Here is a 25,290-nt window from a genome sequence, read left to right as displayed (position 1 = left end):
AATACACAGGGGAAAAAATTTCAAATTTTTAATAATAAATAGGAGATAAAAAAATGTTAATGCAAGTAAAAAATAAAAAAAGAAAACAAAAAAACTTTGACTGCATCGAAATTATACCCTTCACATGTGCATTTTTGCCAGCTACTATAGATAAGTTCTGAAGCTTAACCGGACGTAAGCGGTTTGCTTGCAAGAGACGGCGTTTTGCTTGTTCTTCCTAGCTGCCTGGTTTGTTATAAACAACCTTCAAGTGAAATTAATGTTCTTATAACGAAAAAAATCCATAACGAAAATCTTATCTTGATTAAAAGTTCAGTCAATTTATAGAGCTATCATACTATTAGGTCTACAACTTTGCTTCCGCCGTTTTTTTTTTTGTAAATTTAAGGCTTTATTGTATAAAAACGGTCCAAAAGTGTTTTCCCTTATTCCCTCAAAAAGCAATGCTTAATTAACACACGAAATGCTTTATGATCCATTTTTTTGTAAACTAACACAAGTTGCTTTACAAAAATTCTATATTTTTTTAATACCTAATAGAAATCATATAGATGGTAGTAGTAGAGTAATAGTATCACCTATGTATGAGTCAGCCTCAGCAAAGCGTGGACGGGTCCTCAGCCGCATTTTTCTTGGAATTAAAAAAGTAAAGCAAAATTTCCCGCAAATGTCGAGAATTCGGCTCAAAAAGTGACATTTTGAGAATAAATTTGGAAACCATAATAATGGATAACAGAAACCACTCATATTGAAAAAATATTGAAACAAAATTTGAGTTTTGGTTGTAAAGTGGTTATATATTGGTTATATCTGATGCTTTCATGCTTCATGATGTAATGAATCGTAAACAATAAGAAACTCGTTTGTTTTATGATACATTGTTTTGAATTTTAGTTGACTATATGTATGTATATTAACGAGATCAAACTCTTTTTAATGAAAACTGTGTAAATTTACATATTTTCATGTCAATTATATCAAAGCAGACTCAATATTTTAAACTCTCTTTAAAAACTTAAAAGATTTATGCACTCACATCCTTTTATTTACGATCTTCCACAGAAACTTAACCGGTATGGGTTCGTGAAGCTGGTTAATTTAGTTATATTTATTTATTAAACTACTTAGATACGTCTTAATTTACATACGAATCATGCAATATTATAAACATATTGTTGTTTCACTTTTTGCCACATAATAAATAAATAAAATCTGCTGCACTTGCGTGGCATGAAATCCCGGTTGACTAGTTCTGACTAGAATTTAATCTTTTGAAAATATGCATAACACGCTTTGCAGATTATATAATAGTTACTCACTATTAACGAAAATATACACTCGTTTTCATCTTTAAATTCATATATATATATATATATATATGTGTGTGTGTAGCAATATTATGCTGAATGCACCTGTCTGACTTCAATTGAGAAATATACATATCTACATATTTAGGCGAACCGTCTCATATGCTTTTTAATTTTAATGAAAGCTTATGTAATTTGCTATTTCCGAGGAGCACATAATGGAAATTGTTAATTAAAAAAAATTAAAATAATAATTAAAAAAAAAAAATAATAATAATTTAAGCAGAAATTGGAAATAACTTCGTATATAATGAAGTCGTGGTTCAGAACAAAATTAATATAAAATTTATGCCAAAAAATTCATAAATATAAAGTCATAATTTAAAATGAATAAATATAATATGGGTTGGGTTCAAGACATCTTCTTCTTTACTGGCGTAGACACCACTTACGCGATTATAGCCGAGTTAATAACAGCACGCCAGTCGTTTCTTCTTTTCGTTCAAGACATCACCTAAGAAAATATTCGCTTCAGATTATGTTCTTTCAAGAGTTTTATGTAGTTAAAATATCCGCTTGACCTGGCAGAATTTGAAAATGAAAACTTTAGCACCCTCTTTTATCAAGGTCACTACTATAAACATGCAACCAAGCCCAGCGAGCTCATTAAAAATATTCAGTAATCAAATCACTGAGACTTATTTGACAGCTGAGCAGCCAAGTGGAAATGTGTTGACACTCAATGTCTCAGTGACAAATTAGTAAATCTGCAATGTGTCTACGAGTGAAATAAAATAATTTTGTGATTGAGTAATTAAGTATAAAAATTAAACGTTTGAATAAAAATGCTACCACAAAGTTTCCATCTCCTGGAATCATAAAAAAATCTATCGATTAAGCATAGTGGTTGCCCATACGGAGCACATGGGTGATTTTTTCGGTTTTATTAAAAATACATACTTTTTAAGTACATATTTTTCAAATATGTATTAAGTATTCTATATTTTCTAACCAAAAGTATCGATATATAATTTTTTAATTGTCGTTACCATATTCCTGAAATATCGATAAACAACTCAAAAGTTAAGGCCTAAATTTTTGAACTAAAAATCATGAATTGAGAGTATAAATTTCTAAGAATACCATTTTGTATTCAAACTCATTTACAGGCATTCGTGTCATTAAGTTGGTCACTGGGAGTATTGAGCTCAGAGCTCAATATATGACAAACCAAAATATTTAATACAGCTATTTAAATACTATACAATCTACAAAATACTAAAGAAACTACTTGAAAATTATTCGGCTAAGATTATAAAAATATATTCATATAAATATATACATTGTACATATATACACAAATGAATATTCCTTCAAAATTGCTAACAATTGACAATGGAAAGTGCTAATTGGCAATTGTGTCATAGATACTTCCTATTCATCGATATACTTAAATAAACAAGCCATCAATACATCCACACTATTTAAGTATTTTTGTCGAAGCAAAGTCATTAAAACCAAATTGGGGGTCACTTATGAACGAACTCGAGTAAAATAAGACTGTAAACTCGTACATATATTTACTTATATATATATATATGTGTATGTGCATATATACTTTATTTGCATAGGTCTTCCATATAAACATATGAACATTAGGATGATTCAAAAATAATATTTTTTTGGAAAATTTATAGAAACAAAGTAGCTTTTAAATGGCTGTAACTGCATACATACTTCTCATGCTTTTCCTTAGAGTTTAGTAAAGCTCAAAAGGTCAACTTAAAGAATATTAATTTTTTGTAATAAAGAAAATAAATTTTTGGCAAAACACTCAATTCAATTCATTCAATAAAAAAAAAAATTTTTCCCTATTATTAAAATGAGAAATTAAAATAAAAATGATGGTCTCTTAGAGTTGAGAAGTAGTGCTCATATTTGGTGAGAGTTTTTAACATCAAATAGATTAAAATATATAAAAAAAGCTTGAAAAAAAATTGGGTTTTTTTTTATTTTTATTATTATTTTGTTTTTTTTTTTTGAAAATTTGATACCAACAATTGCGTTGGTCACTTACTTCTCACCAGAGCTTCAAAGCAATTTGAGCTAAAAATGTGTTAAAAGGCAATAAAAGTAATGAACAAGCATTGTCATAAGTCTAAATCGATTTCAAAGTTTGTGTTAAGCAAATCAAACACGAAACTTGGCAAACAAATATTTGTTAAAGTCTCTTTCACACAGCCTCAAATTTGGTGGTCATTTGAATTTGAAGATTTCATTTACACTCTAAGAAGTCAATGACTTTTAGGTCTGAGGCTAGCGGTTCCGTCAGTCGCAGGGTGTAAAAGCTTAGTCATTGTATGCAAAATATAGATTGAGTAATAACACCATTGCTATTAGTAAGAAACTACTTAAATATGACTAGAATTAGCAAATCTTCTTCTTCTTCTTCTTGGTTTTATCAACTCCAGTAGCAGAAATATATATCTTAATAGCTGGCTTCAAAAGAGGAGTAATATTAAATGTGAGCCAAGATAACTTTTGTTTTTGGGACACTTTCAAAAAGTTGTATGTTGTCATTATATTCTAGAAACAATTTGCATTAATGAATAATATTTGCATTGGTAATTACAAAGTATTTCCGCATAGTTTTTTAGACATTCCCAAAAATTGTTGTCGAACTTAAATGATATTTGGACCTTAATTTTTTACAAAGTCATACTTTCTCGGACATAAGTACATATGTATGTGAATTATCTATTATCTATTCATCGACCTATTTTTATTCAGTTTAAGTTAGCATGCCAATTAATTTAAAATGTGCCACTAGTTCAATTAAATTGCTGTATTAGATTTACATATACGAAAGCTAATTAATTTCACACACAATTCGAATACTTATGCGCTGATACGTAAATTGCACTGTAAACTAGAGCATGCTTCTGGAAAAATCAAGCAATAAGTATTGTATATGAGCGGTTGCGTACGGTTAGTGACATAAACAAATTATAAAGGAACATATTATTTTATTTTATAAATGCAAAAAAGTAGCGTCATTAAATAAGGTTTCGCCTTGACTTGACTTGACAGAAATTTAGACAATATTTTAAAAAAGTTAAAAGCAATGGCTGTTTAAATTGTTTCAGTTCCCACCGAAGCTCATTGCGGTCACCATCACATCACAAAACCTTTAAAATTTATCTGAGACCAACCGCACATATGTAAAAGAATTAGTTCTATTAAGGGGTTATATACAGTTAGGAGGCCGAAAAAAGGCATTTTTCAAGAATTTTTTCTAAACAAACTATTTGGTTTATTGATTTGAAACATCGCAGGTCTATTATGACAATCTTAAACTATATTCACATATTTTTTATTGCCAAAAACAATTATCGGGAACCTTGATATTGCCAATTTTGCAGAGGTCCGCAAAAAAAGGCCTCTTGCGATGAGCACGATATCTCTGGACTGGATCATCTAAAATACAAAAACTAAATAAATTTCATTAACATAATAAATAATCTAGTGATTGATCGAAGGAATTGGCAAAAACAAAATGTTTGACAAACTGGCGGCTACTCAAAGCAAAAGGTTCGATTTTTGACCGAAATTCGGGTCTTTAATTGTTTATAAAAATAAGAAATTTTCATTGGATGGGAAAGTCCTTCGATCAATTACTAAAAAATATAGTTAGAAAGCTTGTGTAAAAATTTCAGACCGATCGGTTCAGCCGTTTCTAAGAAATCTTGCTCACCGACTTTGAAAACACTGTTTCGAGAAAAACGAGTTTAAAGTTTTGAAAGCACTTTACATGTAGTCGGCGCGCCTTCACTAATGTGTCTATAACTTCGAAAATATTCGTCGGATCGACGTGAAATTTTGTGTGTATATACTCAGATATGTATGTATTAAGAAAACGCAAAAAAAATAAAATCGATTTTTTCAAAATCCTAACTGTATATAACCCCTTAAGGATAATCTAGTGCCTGAATGAAGATTTTTTGATTAAGAAATCGTTTGCAGAATTTCGGTAAAAACTAAAAACGTCTCAAACCGCCCGAAATCTCTTTGTTAATTTTCGAATAATCTAAAAAATATTTGCCAAATTTACTTCGAGTTCTCAGTGAATATTTCTACGATATTATACTTTAAGATTTCTGAATTCAACTTGTACTTACTTAAGAGCTTATTTTGAAGTTTTGCCAATAACAATCAATTATCCACAATAAATCCACAGGCCTACCAAAAAACACATTTTTTTATTATAGCAAGATTCGTTTTTTTTGTATTCAACTGTATTTGTCTTCAAGAGTGATACACTGAATGTATCGACCTCCAGCTTTTGTAGTACGATTTGTCATTTGCTTCGAAATCGCGCTCAGTTTCAGCGATTACCTTTTTCTTCTCAGCGACCATTCTTTTGAGATCTGAGAACAGAAAATAGTCACTGGGTGCCAGATCTAGAGAATACGGTGGATGGGTAAGCAATTCGAAGACCTTCGTTTTCACTGACTTGTGACACGGTGCATTCCCTTGGTGAAACCGCACTTTTTATTAAATGAGGCGACGATTTCGTTCATCAAATTGATAGTCACTGTTGATGGTCCTTCTTTTTTAATATAGTAAAAAACAATATTCCAAGCGCATTCTACAATACAGACGCGAAAACCTTGCCAAACGACTGTTGCCTTTTTTCTGGCTTTGGAGCGGGTTGATAATGTACAATACACTCGTATGACTGCCGATTGGTCTACGAAGTGAAACGATGAAGACATGTTTCATCCATTTTCACATATAAACTCCAAAACTCGAGTTTATTACGCTTGAAACAGTGTTCCGAATTAACAACTCGTCGTTGCTTTTAGTCAAAAGTGAGCTTCCCACTTTGCACAGAGCTTTCTTATACCCAGAATATCTATATGCCATCTTTAAAGTGCATTCTATCTCATTCTCGTATGGATTTAATTCTAGTAGTGTTATCCAAGTGTCAGGGCGGGGACTTTTCTATTGACCTTTTATGATAATTTTCTTATGCAACCGTCAAGCTTTTTTTCAATCGAATCTTTTGATTGTCAACAGAGTCTAACCACTCCGATTCGCAGAGTATAATTATCTATTTTCTGCAGTAATAAGTATGCCGCTTGTTTCTTAACTTTATTTAGAGAGTCTACCCCATATACCATAATAACCAATAAATGTAATTTTTTTTTCGTTTGTAAGAATGTATAGAGTGGTGTTGACAGCTTCCATATATGATACCGAAGACCATTATGGTGCTTACTTCACAAAAATATGAAGAAACTGGACAAAAGCCGAAATTCCCATACTAAAACTTAGTATTTGTAAAATGTAAATAATATGCAACCCATAAATTAAATATAATGATAATAATAACAAATTATTGTATTACCGCACAAGTGTATTACAAAATTCTACGCACATTTCTTTACATACAAATGTACATACATATATACATGAGCATACGCTCTGTAGCAGCATCAAATATTTTATAATAACAGTAAAAATCGCACACAATGGGCAAAAGCAACCGAACAGGTGTAGTTGCAACGAAGTGACAAATATACAAAACTATTATTATTTTATTTTCTTTTGTCCACATTGCAACATACATACATATGGTATATACACACATGCATTCATACCGCCATTTGTTTACACCATTCGGCTTTGTAAGTTAAGCACCACTCAAATAAATTCACCTTTGCCTCGGCGTGGAGTGTGAGTGCTGAACTATTTCAGCCAGCTGTAGGCCAACATTTTGACCGTGATTTTGATTATTTCTCATTTCTGACACATTTTCTTTTTATGCAATTGCAAATAAATCGCTAAAGATGATGAACACATATGAATACATTGACATTTACATTTGTATAAAAGTATGTGTGAATGTAAATCTCCACGGGCGCTCGTATAACTCGAGTGAATGAAAACACTTCGGCTGCACCGAAGCTATAATACCCTTCACAGGTGCAGTTTTTGTAGCTATATGCTATAGTTATCCGATCCCAACAATAGGCTCGAAAATTGTGACGATTCCCTAGATAATAATCTATTTCGGATTTCGTGACGCCCACTTAAAAAAAAATTGTATACAGAACTTGAGTTCGATTGGTCATATACTATGACATTTATCTGCTATAGTGGTCCGCTATCGGCGGTTCCGACAAATGAGCAGCTATTTGGTGACAAAAAGTTGTGTGTAAAAAGCAGAGGGACTAGTTCGCGTTTATACAGACGTATAGGGGTAATCCGACTCAACTCGTCATGCTAATCATTTATATATATATACTTTATAGGGCCTCCGAATTTTCTTTTTAGGCTTTACAAACATCGTGGCAGACTAATATATCCTGTTCAGGGTGTAAAAATTATGTGTAACGACGTCAAAGATTTCAATTATAATTAGGAGGAGACTGTAATTTTACTTAAAAAAATTAAAAGCTTTTTTAAATTAAAATTAATTTAAAAGCTTTTTTTCATTAGAATCTCCTTAAGTTTGGATATAAAAATATAATACGCCAATTTGTGAGTTTATCAGAAGATGATGTTTTGAATGGTATAAAAAATTTTAGCGGCAAGCGTATAACTTGTTGACTTCGAGTGTTTGTTGTGCAATTTTGGATTTAAAAAATTAATAAGAGAAGGCTTATATACAAACAAACACGCAAAAGCTTACATACTTACTCAATTGTTATATTTACGCATGTTTGCTTAGTATAGGTATTCACGCTCACCTACTATATATGGTATTACATGCCGACTGACCAGCAATGGTGCTGCGCCTTTCAGAGAGAGACACACCAGATGTGCATGTGGGTTCCGAAAGTAATTTGAAATTTATGTTGTTTAATATTTTGATTGTGCCATATATGACAAGTTAATCGCTTTCATTGTGATTTTGAAAGATGTCTCAACTCATACATTTTCATCAAAAGTAGTGAATAGACGCTAATTATAGCTTGTCGCAAAATTGCCTTTGAACGATTTTCATGCAGGAGGATACAATAGCACGGTTCACCTAACGGTTATTTGTAACACCTTAAAATAAGTCAAATGAATACCGAGTTTTTGGTATATCAAAAAGATCAGAATGACGAGACGAATCGATTTCGCATTATTTGTATTTTAGTTCGTCTATTTGTTCCCAGAAAAAGAAATAAACGAAATTGACCATAACCAGGAAACAAATAGATGACTATGTGATATATAATAGAGAGAAATTCGAAAACATAACTTTGTAGATAGATTTACACAAAGAGCTACGAAGAGAGGTTCATACAATTATAAGAAAATTCAGGAAATTACAGATTTCAGAAACTACTTGACTGACATCGTGAGTCTGCACCATCCAATTACCATAACTTTTACAATAGCCAACTGAAGCTACAATGAAAATAATAGACCAAATCTGAATACTTATTGCACTTCCCTTTCAAAAATATAAACCTTACCCCAGTCGACTATTTATACTCTAAAAATTTGTGAAAATGTTTAGTATGCGGTTCCAACCGAAGTACGCTTTGCCATTCTGATATACTCGTACTTATTTATAATGTTATGATTAATATTATTATACTTACAAGCGGTAGATTATGATGTATGCCTTTTAGCTATTAAATTGTGCTGAATGTTCTCTTAGTTAAGCTAAAGCTTTACGCCAGTTGCAGCTGTATAAAAAGTGGGATTCACTATCTTCAATTTAATGACGGTATATTACTTTAAGCAAATTGATTAAAAAGCATACATTTTATACTTCATCTATAAAAAAGAGTTACCCATACAATTACTTGATTTTGATCAGTTTATATCATATACTATAGTGGCCCGCTATCAGCGATTCTGATATGGTTGGATATCTAAAACACTGAGCGACTATTTGAAATAAGTAGTTATGACTTTAGTTGAGAAAAAAACGTATGATATCTAAAACGACTTTAAACCATTTTCACAATTTTCATTTTCAGATACACAATTGAGTTTGGCTTGGTTTGATGAAGTTTTGATTAAAATCAACTGAACTGGCATAATCAAAGAAGCGACGGCAGCACAAGCGGCGCATGGGCTTATTCAGAACAATTCGATAATCGTAAACGAATTGCAAGTCATAATTTTTTTAATAAACAATCCGTAAGCTGAGCAAGAGAGGCAGGAGCAAAAAATGGCGGATATGAACGCAACCGACAATGACGTATGGAGTTTCCTATTCACCGAATTGGCAGGTAAATAAAACAAATAAATATAAAGATATTATAGAAGAATTATTTCGCTATTAAACACGAGAATGAAGTGAATTGTTCACAACAATCTGAAAATATGTAAATATACATAAATAATATAAATACTTCAGCTTAGCAACAAACTATCAAGCACTTCATCGAATTTAATGCGCATTTTGAGTGGAAATAGTTTCATTTTATAATCCACATTAACGGCAATTCACTTCCACAATCATTAATTGTGCAACAATAAAATATTTTGACAGTACGCCGAATAACAACAATACTTACTTTACTTCCTCAACAGATGAACGTACAAATGATTGGTTTCTAATTAAGTCGCCGGTGCCGATATTCTCTATTGTTTCGCTTTATTTGTACTTTGTGCTCTCTTGGGGGCCGCGTTACATGCGCGATCGCAAGCCATTCCAATTGGAAAAGACTTTGATTGTGTACAATTTCTTACAAGTAGTGGTTAGCGCTTGGATGTTCTATGAGGTAAGTATGACCAAATATTTAAAGTATTTTATTGATTTCGCTTTATTTCTGTTATATTTGTTAAAAGTCGAAAATATTTGTATTTACAAATACATATATTGCAATGCAAATTGTAGCGGCGGTTTTAGGTTTTTTACATTGTGTGAAAACAAGTTTCGATCACAAGCTTTGAAAAGCAAAGATCATTATCCAGTTATTGGTTTATTATAGTTCACAGATTTGGTGCGAAACACCTTTTACAATGGGCGTTTTTACGACATAATTTCCGCATTAAGCATTACTAAGGCGAACATGTAATTGTTATAAGCATTTTCGATTGGAACCTTTGTATTATATAAATATTTTGAGGTTATGGGAAAAGATGTTAATGCAAAAAAATTTGAAAATTTCTATACTTTTGCAGCATGTTATTTTAACTAACTTCAAAAAATTTTCTTCATCTTTCCGATCGCTGATCACCCGTAAATAGTATTTCCTTTAATTTTTGTTATTTTAGCTTGCGTTTCCACCGGTTTCAACCTGTTATGGCTTTTCTTATTTTTTAGCATTTTCAGGCCTAAAAATTGATTTACAGTATTGAGCGAATATCTTTATATATCTTTAAATGAAATTAATAATTTTAGAAGACTACAATTTTCAGTACAAATACTAACTGCGTAAAATAAATACTTGAATATTTTTTTAATAAAAATAATTTTTTTATAAAAAGCTGTTATCTGCTTGCAATCAAATACATTTGTAAATATTTTGAAAAGCATTAAGACGCATTCATTTCAGTAAATTTTATTTGAGTAAAAGCAAATTGAAACCATCAATAACCGTTATTTACAATAAAAAAATTACACAAATACCAGTTTTTCAATTATTGGTATTAATGAAACGCCATAAATACCAGACTTTGAGTAATCATAAAAATTGCCGAATTTACAAAAGAGTATATAAATGTGAAAACACGTTTTTGGACTAGTTCTAAATTAGGCGTGCTCACCATGACAAGCATTTCATTTACATATTGAAACCAGTACGGTCAATGGGTCAATCACTTTGTTGGAAACAGAATATGTGTCAGCTGACGACTTATTGATTATCAGCATAATAATGTTTAGAGGAAGCGACGTCTCTTTTTATTTTCTATTTACATATTAAGGGCTGTGGCTGTAAAACTTGGGGTAGTCCCAAACTTTAAGGTTAACTTTAAGGTTATTAAGCATAAAATGTTTTGAACTTCCATTTATGGGAGCCCTTCATCATTCCTAAGCACTTACAGACACAACATTTTGTATATAATGTAATTTTTGCAGAATTATGATATAAGGTTCTTATTGATTATTCCTATCTTAGTCTTGTTTAAGTCATTTTGTAGTCTTTGGAACTTCGAATCAAGAAAAAGTTAGGCAAGGGATAGTGAATACTTTAGGGTTATATAATCATAAAACGAGGTTTAGAAATTTGTTTAATACTCTTAGTAATAGTTTCTGATTTCGGACCTGCATCAATTTTAAAATGTATCCATCGAAAAAGCTATCGTAATTATTTTATTACCTTATCCTTACGTAGGGTTGCGTTGCATGGCGTTATTACAATTGGCGTTGCCAGCCGGTGGATCGCTCGTACAGTCCACGAGCGGTGAGGGTAAGTTAAATATCACCACTCTGCTGAACTACAACAGCTTCACACTTAACGCACAATTTTTTTAAATTATCCAACTTCTTCTATTATTCATCTTCCGCACAGGAAGCGTTTGGCGTCTACGTCTATTATCTGGCTAAAATCACCGAATTATTGGATACCGTCTTCTTTGTGTTGCGTAAAAATGAACGTCAAGTCACATTTCTGCATGTCTACCATCACTCCGTTATGCCATTGATCTCGTGGGGCACCACCAAATATTATCCCGGCGGCCATGGCACCTTCATCGGTTGGATTAACTCATTTGTGCACATCGTTATGTACACCTACTACTTCTTATCGGCATTTGGACCAAAAATGCAAAAGTATTTGTGGTGGAAATCACATATTACCACACTGCAAATGGTGAGTAACGATTATTTTGTTAATGAGTAATTGTACGCCCGTATGCATAGACCATAGACAGGTACATAATTTGACATTGAACCGGTCTCGTGACCCCTTTTGTGCTGTGTTGTATTTGTAATTGAAAGTGAAGATGCTGACTTTCAGCACTAGCTGTTAACAACAAATGGAAAATTAATTAATTTTTGAGTTATTAATTCCACGCAAATTTATAAAGTCATCCTCATAAAATTCGCTATATTTCTTATCGGTTTGCTAATGGCAAAATTAACACTTATTAGCAACCAATTTGCACTCAATCGCGAACATTTCCATACCGTCACTTAAAATGGAAAATAACGTAACATCACTTTTCATAAGTTTACAGGCGAAGCAACAACGATATAATAGAAACAGCCAATATTGAAGCAAAATTTGAGTTTTGGTCATAATATGGTTATATATATCGGTTATCACACACTCATATTGAAACAAAATTAGAGTTTCCGTTATAAAATGGTTATATATTGGTTATTATATCTGACAACGATTTTCAATTTTTTTTTTTGGTGATACGTTGTTTTGCAGTTTTATACCATACTTATAATCTGAACCAGCTACATAAAGTTTGTCACGAAATTTGTGACACTTAGAAAGAAACGTTAGGGACCAAATAAAGTATATATACATTAGGGTGATTCAAAAAAAAAATTTTTTGTTTTTTTTTATTGGTACTCGGAAAAATGGGTTCCTAGACACCTCTAAGAAATCCTCTCCAAATATGAGTTTTTAATTGTAACGGGAAGGTCCTCCGCCTAACGGTTTTCTATTTTTTCTTATTATCAGATAGAAAAATTTATATCTCGCTTCCAACTACTTGAAAAAATATCGTGTTAATTAGGTTTTGTAGGAAATTGAATGCTCTAATATATGGTCTCTTATGATTTTTTCGTAAACCCAACCGTTTAAAGGATATTAACGGTTAAAATTTGACTATTTTTGGAAAAATTATTTATTTCTTATTAATTTTATAACTCAATGAAAAAAAATTATTATGAATAGGTTTTTGGAGAGGATTTCTTAGAGGTGTCTAGGAACCTATTTTTCACAGAACCAAACGAAAAAAAAAATTTTGTTTTTGATCCACCCTAATATGCATTGATGTTTGACGATGAATATCTCGTAAACGCTTAACTTAATCGAAAAATCATAGTAGACCATTTTTATAGAGCAGTAAATTTCCTACAAAACTATGTGTTTCATCATTCATAATAATTTTTTTTCATTGAGTTATAAAATTAATAAGAAATAAAGAATTTTTCCAAAAATAGACAAATTTCAACCGTTAATATCTTTTAAACGGTTGGGTTTACGAAAAAATCATAAGAGAGCATATTTTAGAGCATTCAATTTCCTACAAAACCTAATTAACAAGATTTTTTTCAAGTAGTTGGAAGCGAGATATAAATTTTTCTATCTGATAATAAGAAAAAATAGAAAACCGTTAGGCGGAGGACCTTCCCGTTACAATTAAAAACTCATATTTGGAGATGATTTCTTAGAGGTGTCTGGGAACCAATTTTTCCGAGTACCAATAAAAAAAACAAAAAATTTTTTTTTTTGAATCACCCTAATATACATACATATTTATTTAAATGCCAAGGTAGATTTTGTCGTGTCAGACTATCTGTCTGCATATACACAAACTAATCACTTAATTTTTCAAATGTCGTTCTGACATTCGGGATCCTTTTCTCTCCAAGAAACTGTGTGCTATACAAACTACAACCGATCAGAACTTTGCATACAAAATTTTTGTATTTGACAAGATGTCTTCATGAAATTTGGCATGAAGTATTGTCCAAAGGAAAGGATTTAATTTTCACACAAATTATTTTGATTATACCACTATATTATATAGCTGCTATTCAACAGACCGATCAAAGTCAAGATAAAATCTTATAACAAATGTACTTGTAAAGCACATTATAGTTTAGCTGCAGTCAAATCGAGCTTTTCCCTTGTTTTAATCTCCTTCTACTCCTCATCTCCTTCCATAGGTTCAATTCTGCATGGTCTTCATACATCAAACTCAGCTGCTTTACACCGATTGCGGTTATCCCAGATGGAGTGTGTGCTTCACGCTGCCCAACGCCATCTTCTTCTACTACCTCTTCAACGATTTCTACCAGAAATCATACAAAAAGAAACAGCAAGCACAGGCAGATGCGCTAAGCGCCAAATGCGCCGCCGCAGCTGCAGCTGCTGCCAACGACAACAATAACGATGTAAGCGCCAAGAATCTGAACGGTGCACCGGAAATCACCGCGAACACGGCACAAGCCAAGAAGCATCTGTAAACTTCGATGGCGCTAAAGTTGTTAGTTGGAAGCCTCAAAGCTTTTTAGGAAAACCAAACGGGCCGCTGTGCCGACGCCGTTCCTGCCAGGCTGTCAGCCACATCTCTATCTCAGTTGTATAAGTGGTATTATTTTTAAGCGCAATCAAATTACTATTTCTTGCTCGTCATTGCCTGTTTCTATAACTGTAAGTACGTTTATGTGTATGTTTGTATTGATGTATCGCGTTGGGGGTTTTAGCTCTTAGTTCTTAGTAGTTATGTAAGCGTCACTTAAGCCGGTTATTTTTAATTGATTTTTGTACATATTCACCACAAGGATCCAGAAAAAAATAAGTAACAGATTTTTTGTGTATTATAACTATACAAATTATTATTTCTAAGTCAAACTGAGTCTTTTGGAAGTCTTGTTGGAATTTGTACGTCAATACCAGTAATTTGCTGAGGAAAATTCATAATGAATTTTCTTCTCTCCAGCAAATAGGAAGTCAATATCGCGCTTGTACCTTAAGTTAAGGCAAAACAAATATTATAAAATATTGTATGAAATTTGTAATTATCATTATCAGTTTTATGCGTATGTATGTTTTTAGTTTTATGTACCGTTATTAAGTCATCTGCGGAAATAAAATTATTTTGTATTTAACGATATTTGTTTGCATTTTTATTTAATTGTAGTTGATGGGAGGATATTTATGGATGCATTTTTTAGAAGAAATCTATGGTTTTTCTTAGAGATATGTATGTATACTTACATACTCACAAATGCTCAGTATAACGAGCTAAGTCGATTTAGTCATGTTCTTCTTTGCGTCCCTTTTCGAGATATTTTCTTCTTTATTGGCGTAGACACCACTTACGCGGTTATAGCCGAGTTTACAACAACGAGCTGTTTCTTCTTTTCATTGGGGGTGCTTTTCGTGGAGAGTCTTAAACCCAGCGTACAACCCTGGGGAGGGATGTTTCACCTTTTCACCTTAGCTTGCCTTCAAACGGATGTTTTGTGGCTACGCAGAGGATACTTAGTCTAAGATCGGAAGTCGAGAGCTGCTTGAGCCATATGTAAAATACCATTCATCTAGTCACTCTCTATTGAATGGCGCTCAGAGAACTTTCCTCACTTGCGTGAACTTCTACACATGGTTTCATCCTCCGCATATCGCGTTTGGAATTTTGCCTACGTACGTCCTTTTCTCCCCAAGAAACAGCTTATTTGTCGGAACAACCTATATCGGACCACTATACTTTGCATATAGCTATCATAAAAACTGTACGATCAAGCTCTTCATGGAAAGAGATTTTCTCAAAATAATACCTACCACAACATCGGTACAAATTAATCTGATAATCCCCCTTACTTCTTCGCTTACTTGGCCATTAACTAGCCTCTGACTTACAGTGAATATCTTCAACAAGAACCCAACGAGCAGTATTTACATTAACATCTTTGTACCATATGTAGGCTTACGGAAGAGCAGAACAAATCACGTAAAGGTTCTTTCCAAATTAGTCGGCATGCTTTTAATATGTCGGGAACTGTGAAACAAGTGTAAATACACTCTGTCTTAAAATATATTTATATTCTATATAAAAGGAAAGAAAGTAAATGTTTTTTCTTCGTTCACACTCTGAAAAATTGGTCGAAAGACAAGTGTAAAGTAGGAAATTTTAGTGTCAGATCCCAATTGTAACCGGAAAGTCCTTCGCCTTTATATGTATCTCGTTTCTAACTACTTCAAAGAATATATCGTTTTGTGAATTTTGTAGGAAATTGTGTCAAAAAACATCTCTACCAATTTTTTCGTAAAATTAACCCTTTAAAAGATATTAACGGTTAAAGTTTGGTTTTTAAAAATCAAAATTTTTTTTAATGAATTTTAAACTCTAAACTCTTAGTTTGTAGGCTGCTCTAAAAAAATTATATATCTACTTATATATACATAACGGGGTTTTCAATAAGAGCGCTACAAAAACGGTTTGGAACATCAATTAAATTTTCCTGCGAAAGTAGTTTCGATGTCATTATATACGGAACTCGATTTCTTTTGCATGGCCATCATGGATTTTCAAGCATAAATCGGGCAATACTGCTGCAATTTCACGCTGGCTTCTTGGCATAAACCATAGACTTGATGTAGCCCCCCAAGAAATAGTCTAACGGCGTCAAATCGCACGACCGAGGCGGCGAATTGACTGGAACATTTCATGAGATAACACGTTCGCCAAACTTGAGTTTCAATAAATTAATTATGACATTCGCTGTGTGGATTGTGGCGCCGTACTGTTGGAACCATAAATTGTCCAAGCCCATATTATCCATTTCAGGCCAAAAATGTTTGGTTATCATTGAGCGGAAGCGATTCCCATTCACAATAACGTGCCGGTCTGGATCATCACGGAAGAAGTACGAACAAATGACGCCGTCGGCCCTTAAACCGCACCAAAGCGCAATTTTTTCGGAATACAATGGTGACTCAGGGAGTAAGTGTGGATTGCTGCCTGACCAATAACACATATACTCTTTGAGCCTCATCGCTGAAGATGATTTTTCGATGAGAACCCGGATCATTTTAAAGTTGTTGCTCAGCCCAATTCACGAACATACGACGATTTTGGTGGTCAAGTGGCTTAAGTTCTTGCGTTAATTCTCTTGTTAAGTTGAAATTAGCCACAACGAAATCACAGAGATGCCCAACGCTTCAGAACGACGTGTGAGAGATTGATTTTGGTCTTCCTCAATTGATGCGCTAGCGGCAGCAATATTCTCGACACTACGGACATTTCTTTGTATCATTGGCATGGGAATATATTGCAGTGTGCCTGTGGATTCAAATTTTTCCACTAGACGCTCAGTTGTTGATCTAATAGGACGATTATGACGACTATAAATTGAACGCAGCGCTCTTAAAGTTGAGGCCACTGACTCCAAATTTCGTCAGTAACTTTCAATAATTTCGACTCGTTGTAACGAATATTTTTCCATGATGAAATGGCAAACCTTTTTGAAAAGAAATGTCAAAAGAGCCTCAATTGCTGTCCCTATCGGTCTACATTTGTAGCATCCCTAAACCCAAACCGACAAACCCCGTTATATGGCGTTTCCGACGTCTTCCTCTGGATATTGCGAACTCAGCAGCAAACATAATACGAGTATAACCTATTCATCTGTGAAAATGTTAAATAGACATATCATAAATTGTTCTTGTCTTACAAAGCTCTCTTTATCAGCTACATAAAGTCTATCAAAACCAATCACTAAGCAATTAAATATAATGACATGGAAAACCTTGAAACTAAGAACCAAAACAAGGTATAAATTTGACAAAAAGGCAAAGGAAAATAAGAAACATAATAAAAATCTAAGTGGCAATTGTTCACTATATAAAAGAGAGAATACATATGTAAATAAAATAGTTATGGCCATCAACTGATTAATTGTGATTATAGTTGAGATAATCAAAGAATTATTTGGAAGAATTTTTTGACAACAAACGAATGATCTTGATAAATTGAATAAAATAAAGAATAAATAAAGCATACAACTGTGTTATACAAGTAATGGTACGAAAGCAAGTACCATTATGACACATCTCCCCTAAGGCTGCGTAGAACACTAAGATTGCCGCGGCGTGGAATATATTCTAAAAAATGTGGCAGTAGCTGAAACTTCACACCCACAAAACAAAAGAACAGGTACAATTTAATTGTTAATTGCAATTAAGCTTTCATGCAGAAACACGACTTATTATGTGCCACTTGTCGACAATTTATCTCGGACATCTTACTGCCACGAGCTGCACGAGAGACGACGTGACAAAACATAAATGCGGTACTTTTTGGTGAGCGGGGAATTTCCTTATTACGCTAAATGTATGCCAGAAGCATGAGAAACTTACAAGTGTTGTAAAATTCTTAAATTCATTAAAAATTAGGTAAAAATAAAACACATAAAAATGGAACGTAACAATCCTACAAGAAGCTATTTCCGCATGAGTAAGAACATACAAAAAGTACCATAATGAATTGTATATAAATATATACACATGTACATGCATACAATCTAATCCATCAACGGTACCGCGCACATTACCACAGCTATCAACTGATCAGCTAAAGAAGTCAAGCCTCTTAAATCGAGTGAATGAACGACGGCTGATCGACAAAAGATACCCGCATACATACATTCATACATACAGGCAGACATATGTATGTATCGACACACACTCATGCATAATATAATGAATACGCGTGTAAGCCGTCAGACAAAACCATTTAGCCATGATCTTGACCAAAAACAATGAAAGCGCAACTGCGATCGGAAGCAATCGCGTAGACAAGCAAAACAAATGTTGAAAAAATATTCAAATTTTATAATTTTATTTGTATGTACGTATGTAGCGAATAGATATATATATGTGTATCTGAATATTCTACTTAACGCTTTTAGCACTTGATTTTGTGACTAGCGTGCAAAAAAATAAAATATTGAAAACTCATTTGATATTTTTTTTCTAGTTCTTCCGCGAGGTCCACTGACGTGATTTCATGCATTTCTGGTGTATCAGCATAGTTATTAATTGAGACAAGTTCAAATTTGCATAAGCACAAGAAGAACTACCCAATTAAATTATATAATATTAATTTATATAAACAATATTGTGTATAAGTTTATACAGCTGCGGTCAAAATAATGGCATTTCATTCCCAAAATATCCATCAAAATCATTCGAGTGGACTCACGAGAATGTCGAGATCTCTTTCCACCTCACGATTTTCAAGCTTAATATCTTTAACTTTCTTAATATTTTCATCAGTTGAAGAGATCCTAGTTCCCTCAGAACGAGATGGTCCGCTCAATAGCGGCTGACAATTAATACGAGTACATCTCTCTTTAAATCGACCCTAAGATTTTCTATTGAATTCAAGTCTTGCGATGGTGGAGGCCATACCATCAAACTTACCCGATTATACTTGAACCATTTCACGCTTTTTGGTGGTAAACTTAGGATCATTACCCTGCTCTATTGTCCAAATTACCGGCATTTCCTTTCGGCAGCTTCATGTTTTGCTAAAAAAACAACGTATATATGCAACAATATCATAGTAAGCAAAGCACGTGAAAACCACAATATTGAAGCCGCTGTGCCTTATTGTTTTTGTGGTATATCTCGGTATATATTTTGCATTAAATTCAGTTCTTTTCTCAGTTCCGATGCTGGCGCAAATGACTTTGCTCTGCATAGTCAAAAATTGAGGGTAATATGGTTTAGCACCATTATATGTATGTACTTAGAAATGTAATGGTTCCATATTCCGACGAAAATATTCCTACGAGTATTACTTTCCTATTTCAGCAAGAAAACGACCATAAACATACCACACGGTCAACTACCATAAACGATGAATGGGCGAAAACATGATTTCTGCATTAAACTGGACCTCAGGAAGTCCAGATCTAAGTGCTATTGCATAACAGTATAATAAAATGTGGTGCTATTCTTTTAACCGCAACTGTACATATTAAATATGCGAAGCGACAAAGAGGGTTTTTAACCTAACACCACCTCGGCTGATAAAAAACACAAGCATAGATTATATATGCAATACAGGTGTGTAAGTGTATGTAGAGGTGTGATTCTATGCTCCAAATACAAGTATCTTGAAATACATGGCATTATAACTCAAAATTACTAGGTTTGTTTGTAATTTCATTCTTGTAATATATATATATATATATATCTTCATATATTACAGCATATTTTTGGGCTCTAGCTATGAAAATTGTAAAGGGTGATTTTTTAAGAGCTTGATAACTTTTTTATAAAAAAAAACGCATAAAATTTGCAAAATCTCATCGGTTCTTTATTTGAAACGTTAGATTGGTTCATGACATTTACTTTTTGAAGATAATTTCATTTAAATGTTGACCGCGGCTGCGTCTTAGGTGGTCCATTCGGAAAGTCCAATTTTGGGCAACTTTTTCGAGCATTTCGGCCGGAATAGCCCGAATTTCTTCGGAAATGTTGTCTTCCAAAGCTGGAATAGTTGCTGGCTTATTTCTGTAGACTTTAGACTTGACGTAGCCCCACAAAAAATAGTCTAAAGGCGTTAAATCGCATGATCTTGGTGGCCAACTTACGGGTCCATTTCTTGAGATGAATTGTTGTCCGATGTTTTCCCTCAAAATGGACATAGTATCTCGTGATTTGTGGCATTTAGCGCCATCTTGTTGAAAACCACATGTCAACCAAGTTCAGTTCTTCCATTTTTGGCAACAAAAAGTTTGTTAGCATCGAACGATAGCGATCGCCATTCACCGTAACGTTGCGTCCAACAGCATCTTTGAAAAAATACGGTCCAATGATTCCACCAGCGTACAAACCACCAAACAGTGCATTTTTCGGGATGCATGGGCAGTTCTTGAACGGCTTCTGGTTGCTCTTCACCCCAAATGCGGCAATTTTGCTTATTTACGTAGCCATTCAACCAGAAATGAGCCTCATCGCTGAACAAAACACGCGCGCGAAACACATTTCGAACCGAACACTGATTTTGGTAATAAAATTCAATGATTTGCAAGCGTTGCTCGTTAGTAAGTCTATTCATGATGAAATGTCAAAGCATACTGAGCATCTTTCTCTTTGACACCATGTCTGAAATCCCACGTGATCTGTCAAATACTAATGCATGAAAATCCTAACCTCAAAAAAATCACCCGTTATGTAAAAGTTCTAACACAGGGTGATATTGTAAGCACTTTGTCACATAACGTGTAGGAGGCTCGATAGAAAAATTAACATATTGCAACATTATTTTTGTAATTATTTAATATAATCTAATACCTGAATGTGTGATTGCATAACAATTGCTGTCAGCATACATTGAAGAAATGTCAAAGCGAAAATAGAAAGGTAAGGAATCTACTCCTCAGATGCTATGCTTTAGAAAAGATACCAAAAGCGCCGACAAAAGGCGTAATCACTCTTCTCCTAAAGAAAAGTAATCTTTGCGAATGTCAAATCTGGAGAAAAATACCACATCCTGCCTCTGCCATCCCCTTCAAAGTAGTCCCCTTGGGCAGCTTTACAGCGACATGCTTCGTAACATTTCTGGAACGCATCGACTGAAGTGTCCGCGAGTACTCTCATCACGGCCGCCTGGATGTCCGTAATCGACTCAAAATGGATCCTTCGACCACCGATTTTGTTTTAGGAAACAAAAAAGTCACAGGGCGAAATGTCGGGCGAGTAAGGCGGCTGTTGCAACACGGCGATCCCTTTAGAGGCCAAATACTGGAACACGCTGAGGGCGGTGTGGCACGGCGCGTTGTCGTGATGAAGGATCCAGTTACGAGCGATGTCTGGGCCACCCTGTTGACTCGTTTTCGCAATCTTTCGAGTACTTGGCAATAGTAGACTTGATTCACAGTTTACCCCGGTGGAACGAATTCTTTGTGGACGATTCCACGGCTATCAAAAAAGGCAATAATCATCGTTATCACCTTCGACTTGCTCGTGTGAGCTTTCTTCGGGCGGGGGGCGCGCGAAGACAACCATTGTAAGCTTTAGCGTTTGGTTTCCGGGTCTAAGAGCACTATCACCATACACTCTTACAATTTAGCATACGTTTCCGAAGCTGTTTCGCCCAATCTGGCGCAAAATTTTATCGCGACGCGTTGCTCTTAATTGCGTTTTTCCATTTTCGTGACGAGCATTACAAACACACGTCCACTCAACTTGACGTAGCAGGCGAACTAAACAAGCTAGATCGATGGTACATATATCAATGGAGAGGGGAGGGATGTTGGAAAAAGAAAAAGAGAATTTCAAGATCGCAGGCATACCACAAGAGCGGCAATAAAATCAGTCTCATTACTTAATTGTCAAACCTCGTAGTACTATTGTAATTCCAAATAATTTAAACCGTAAGAGTAAGAAAAACTCGGTTACACCCAACTTTCTTCAATCCTTACTTGTTCAGTATGAAAATATAAAGAGTTAAAGAAACATAAAAGTATTGAATGAATTATTCAGTCGCAAACTGAGTAAATGGATGTACAATAAAAAAGAAAAAAAGTACGAAATATCTTGACCATAAGTAAAAAACTCAAATATTATTTCTAACTTTCCGATGACACCATTGCTCACTCGTCCATATATTTTAAATACATACATATGTGCGTGAGACCAACCTTTGCAGGTGTCGCTTCAGACACCCCAAAAGCAGTCGTCCTCAACATAAATTCCACACAAAATTTTGCATAAAGATTTCGCGCATTTAAAATTTGCAGATATTCTTATTTTATAACATTGGTGCACAAAACATATTATTTCTTACTTATAAACGCAACTTCTTTCTATCCATACACTTCATCTTCTATTCAAAAACGATGTCAGTGCTTGGTTTCGAAGCTGTTGCTTATATTGTTTGGAAAATTTTCAACACGAAACGATAACAAATGATTAGGTCACATTGAAGAAACACTTCCGACTAAAAATAAATAAGAAGCTGCGCAGATTTGCATATCGAGGATGTTATGCAACTGAGTCGCCAAGCAACTGAGTGACTTAATTGCCTTGAAAACGAGTAAGCTATACGTACTCTGGTGGCATTTTTCGCGACTATTATGACTATTATATATTTTTTCAATTCTTTAGTTGTTATTGTTTTTTGTTAAAGATTATTAATTTTGAAAGTGAGCTGAACCGGATGATGGTTTTAGTACAATAAAAAGCATCGATATTTCAAAAAATGTTTCTTTGATTATTTTTTATTTCTTAAACTGAAAGCGTAGATACTTACGTTCGTACACATGTATGTTTGCAAGAATATGTGCCGATACAAAGATTTGTCAAAGCGTTACCAGACATGCGGACGCGTGGCTTATTTGTGCTCAAAGCGAATATAAGTAAATTAGAGAATTAATTAATGTTGTGTTGTGTTCCCTGACTTCTATAAATACATGAGTTATGAGGCTTCTCGCAAATAAAGTTTTTTGAATGGTTTTTGGTCTTTCCAAACAGCCGGTTTCTGTGGTTCATTTGACTTCTGCTTACGCTTTCAAAATCGCCGAACCGTTTCCGATGAGCGCTATTTTGTATTGCTTTGAACTACATCATAGCATTTACTTTTAGTATTCATTTAGGCGTCTAATGTCATTCTAATTTTGATGGAGCGAAAAAAAACTAAAGTTGCAGCTAAAAGAACACCTTTTACTCGTACATTCGCAAATGTATCTGAATTGAGAAATGTGCACACATTATAAATAGTTAATGTCCTTATGTATGATTTAACTCAAACGAAGAGGAAAACTTAACATATTGGGTATATCAACACCAGGTCAACCATAGAATGGGAAATCAGAATATTAGGAATATGAAGACCAAATTCATTCATATTCAGTGCAAAGCCTACTATGTTATCACACATTTTCACAACAACGCAAACGGCTTAAAGTCGGAAGCTACTACAAAGATATATATGGGCTGGGGTGACGTCTGATATGATTACATTAACTTCTAACATTACTAAAGTATATTCGAGAATATGTTTCCTTGCAACTTGTGAAGAAAACTGAAACAATGACCGACTTAGTCGTCATAAAGTCTGATTGAATAACGAATATCATTGCAAATAGTATAAAATTTTGCAACTGTCATAACGATTTCAAATATTTTTTGCAAAGCTGTGTAAATTCACACTTAATTTAGTGTTTCTGACACCACGATATATGGTGTAAATTGAACCGGATATTTGAAAATCGTTATATTAAGTGCTACAGAGCCGAGCCGATTTTATCCATTTTAAGCAAAAGAAAATATTGTTATTAGAAAGGAAAGCTCTGATCATTTCTTTAATATATCTCACATATTGGTCAATACCCCGATCAAATTCAACCGAAAGTTCGAAAATCTGTATATTAGATATATGAGAGCTAGGTGATGGATTCACCTGATTGTACTCATTTTTCACAGGGTATATCAAGAGAACTTTTTTCTCTAAGACATATTGTTTTAGGAAATCTTCGATTTGTTCGATAAAAAGTAAGCCAAAGATATTCGAATGGTACTTTAAAGTGTTGTATATGGAAAGTAGACGTTGTTGTAGTATAATTTCGCCTGTTTTCACATAAGGATACAAACAATTTGCTAAGTACCTAAAAAATGACCAATTTGAATAAGGATTCCTGTAAAGAAACATGTTGAAAAAACATAATAATAATTACAGTTATACTGCTGCATAAAAACTATAAGTACTTAAAATATCTTTTTTCATAGTAAAAATTAACTTATCTTGTATATAAAAATCTATAATTGTTTTATTTAAAAAATCGAAACAAATATAATATTCATTAGCGTTTAGTATACCCTTGTCTTTCTGAAGTATGTAAAGGTCATTCGGCGATTTTTACAATAAGTGAAATTATTCAACTAAAAAGCTCCATTAAATTATTCAAAGATGGAAACACGTTCAGGACGGCCATCAAAATCAACTGATGCTCAACATATCAATAAAATAAAGGGATGAGTGCTTGAAAACCTACGATTAACAGTCAGAGATATTACTAGTATCGTTATGCCTAGGAAAAGTTAAAGCACTTTTGATACCAAAATCACTAATTTTTTTCGAAAAACAGTGTCGCGTTTACGTCTGTGAAAACGCTTGCTGATAACCAGGTTGTCATGAAGCATATTATTACTGGCGTAGAGTTTTAGACCGATGCTGACGACCCGGAAACAGACGATCAATCGGTTGAATATCGTGGCAAACGTGTGCCCAAGCCGAAAAACCACGTAAAAGCACGTTAACAGTTTTCTTCGAGTATCGAAGTGTGGTGCACTCTGAATTCCTTCCAACCGGACAAACAATATTTTGT

The 25,290-nt window shown here is 33.7% G+C and overlaps 1 protein-coding gene across 1 annotated transcript in view; it reads left to right on the top strand.

The window, feature by feature from the left end:
• LOC105231024 (elongation of very long chain fatty acids protein AAEL008004) overlaps window positions 1–15,065 on the top strand; it is a 16,683-nt gene extending 1,618 nt beyond the window's left edge. Inside the window, exons 2-6 of the mRNA XM_011212106.4 lie at window positions 9,293–9,547; window positions 9,852–10,042; window positions 11,600–11,674; window positions 11,777–12,076; window positions 14,116–15,065. Of these exons, the coding sequence (XP_011210408.2) occupies window positions 9,487–9,547; window positions 9,852–10,042; window positions 11,600–11,674; window positions 11,777–12,076; window positions 14,116–14,415 (927 nt within the window). The 5' untranslated portion in view covers window positions 9,293–9,486 and the 3' untranslated portion in view covers window positions 14,416–15,065. The remainder of the gene's footprint in view (window positions 1–9,292; window positions 9,548–9,851; window positions 10,043–11,599; window positions 11,675–11,776; window positions 12,077–14,115) is intronic.
• The last annotated feature ends 10,225 nt before the right edge of the window (window positions 15,066–25,290 follow it).

This window comes from Bactrocera dorsalis, chromosome 2 (genome assembly GCF_023373825.1).
Source record: "Bactrocera dorsalis isolate Fly_Bdor chromosome 2, ASM2337382v1, whole genome shotgun sequence".
NCBI lineage: Eukaryota > Metazoa > Arthropoda > Insecta > Diptera > Tephritidae > Bactrocera > Bactrocera dorsalis.
The sequence above is the reverse complement of the archived record's forward strand: the minus strand, read 5'-3'. Positions and strand labels throughout refer to the sequence as shown.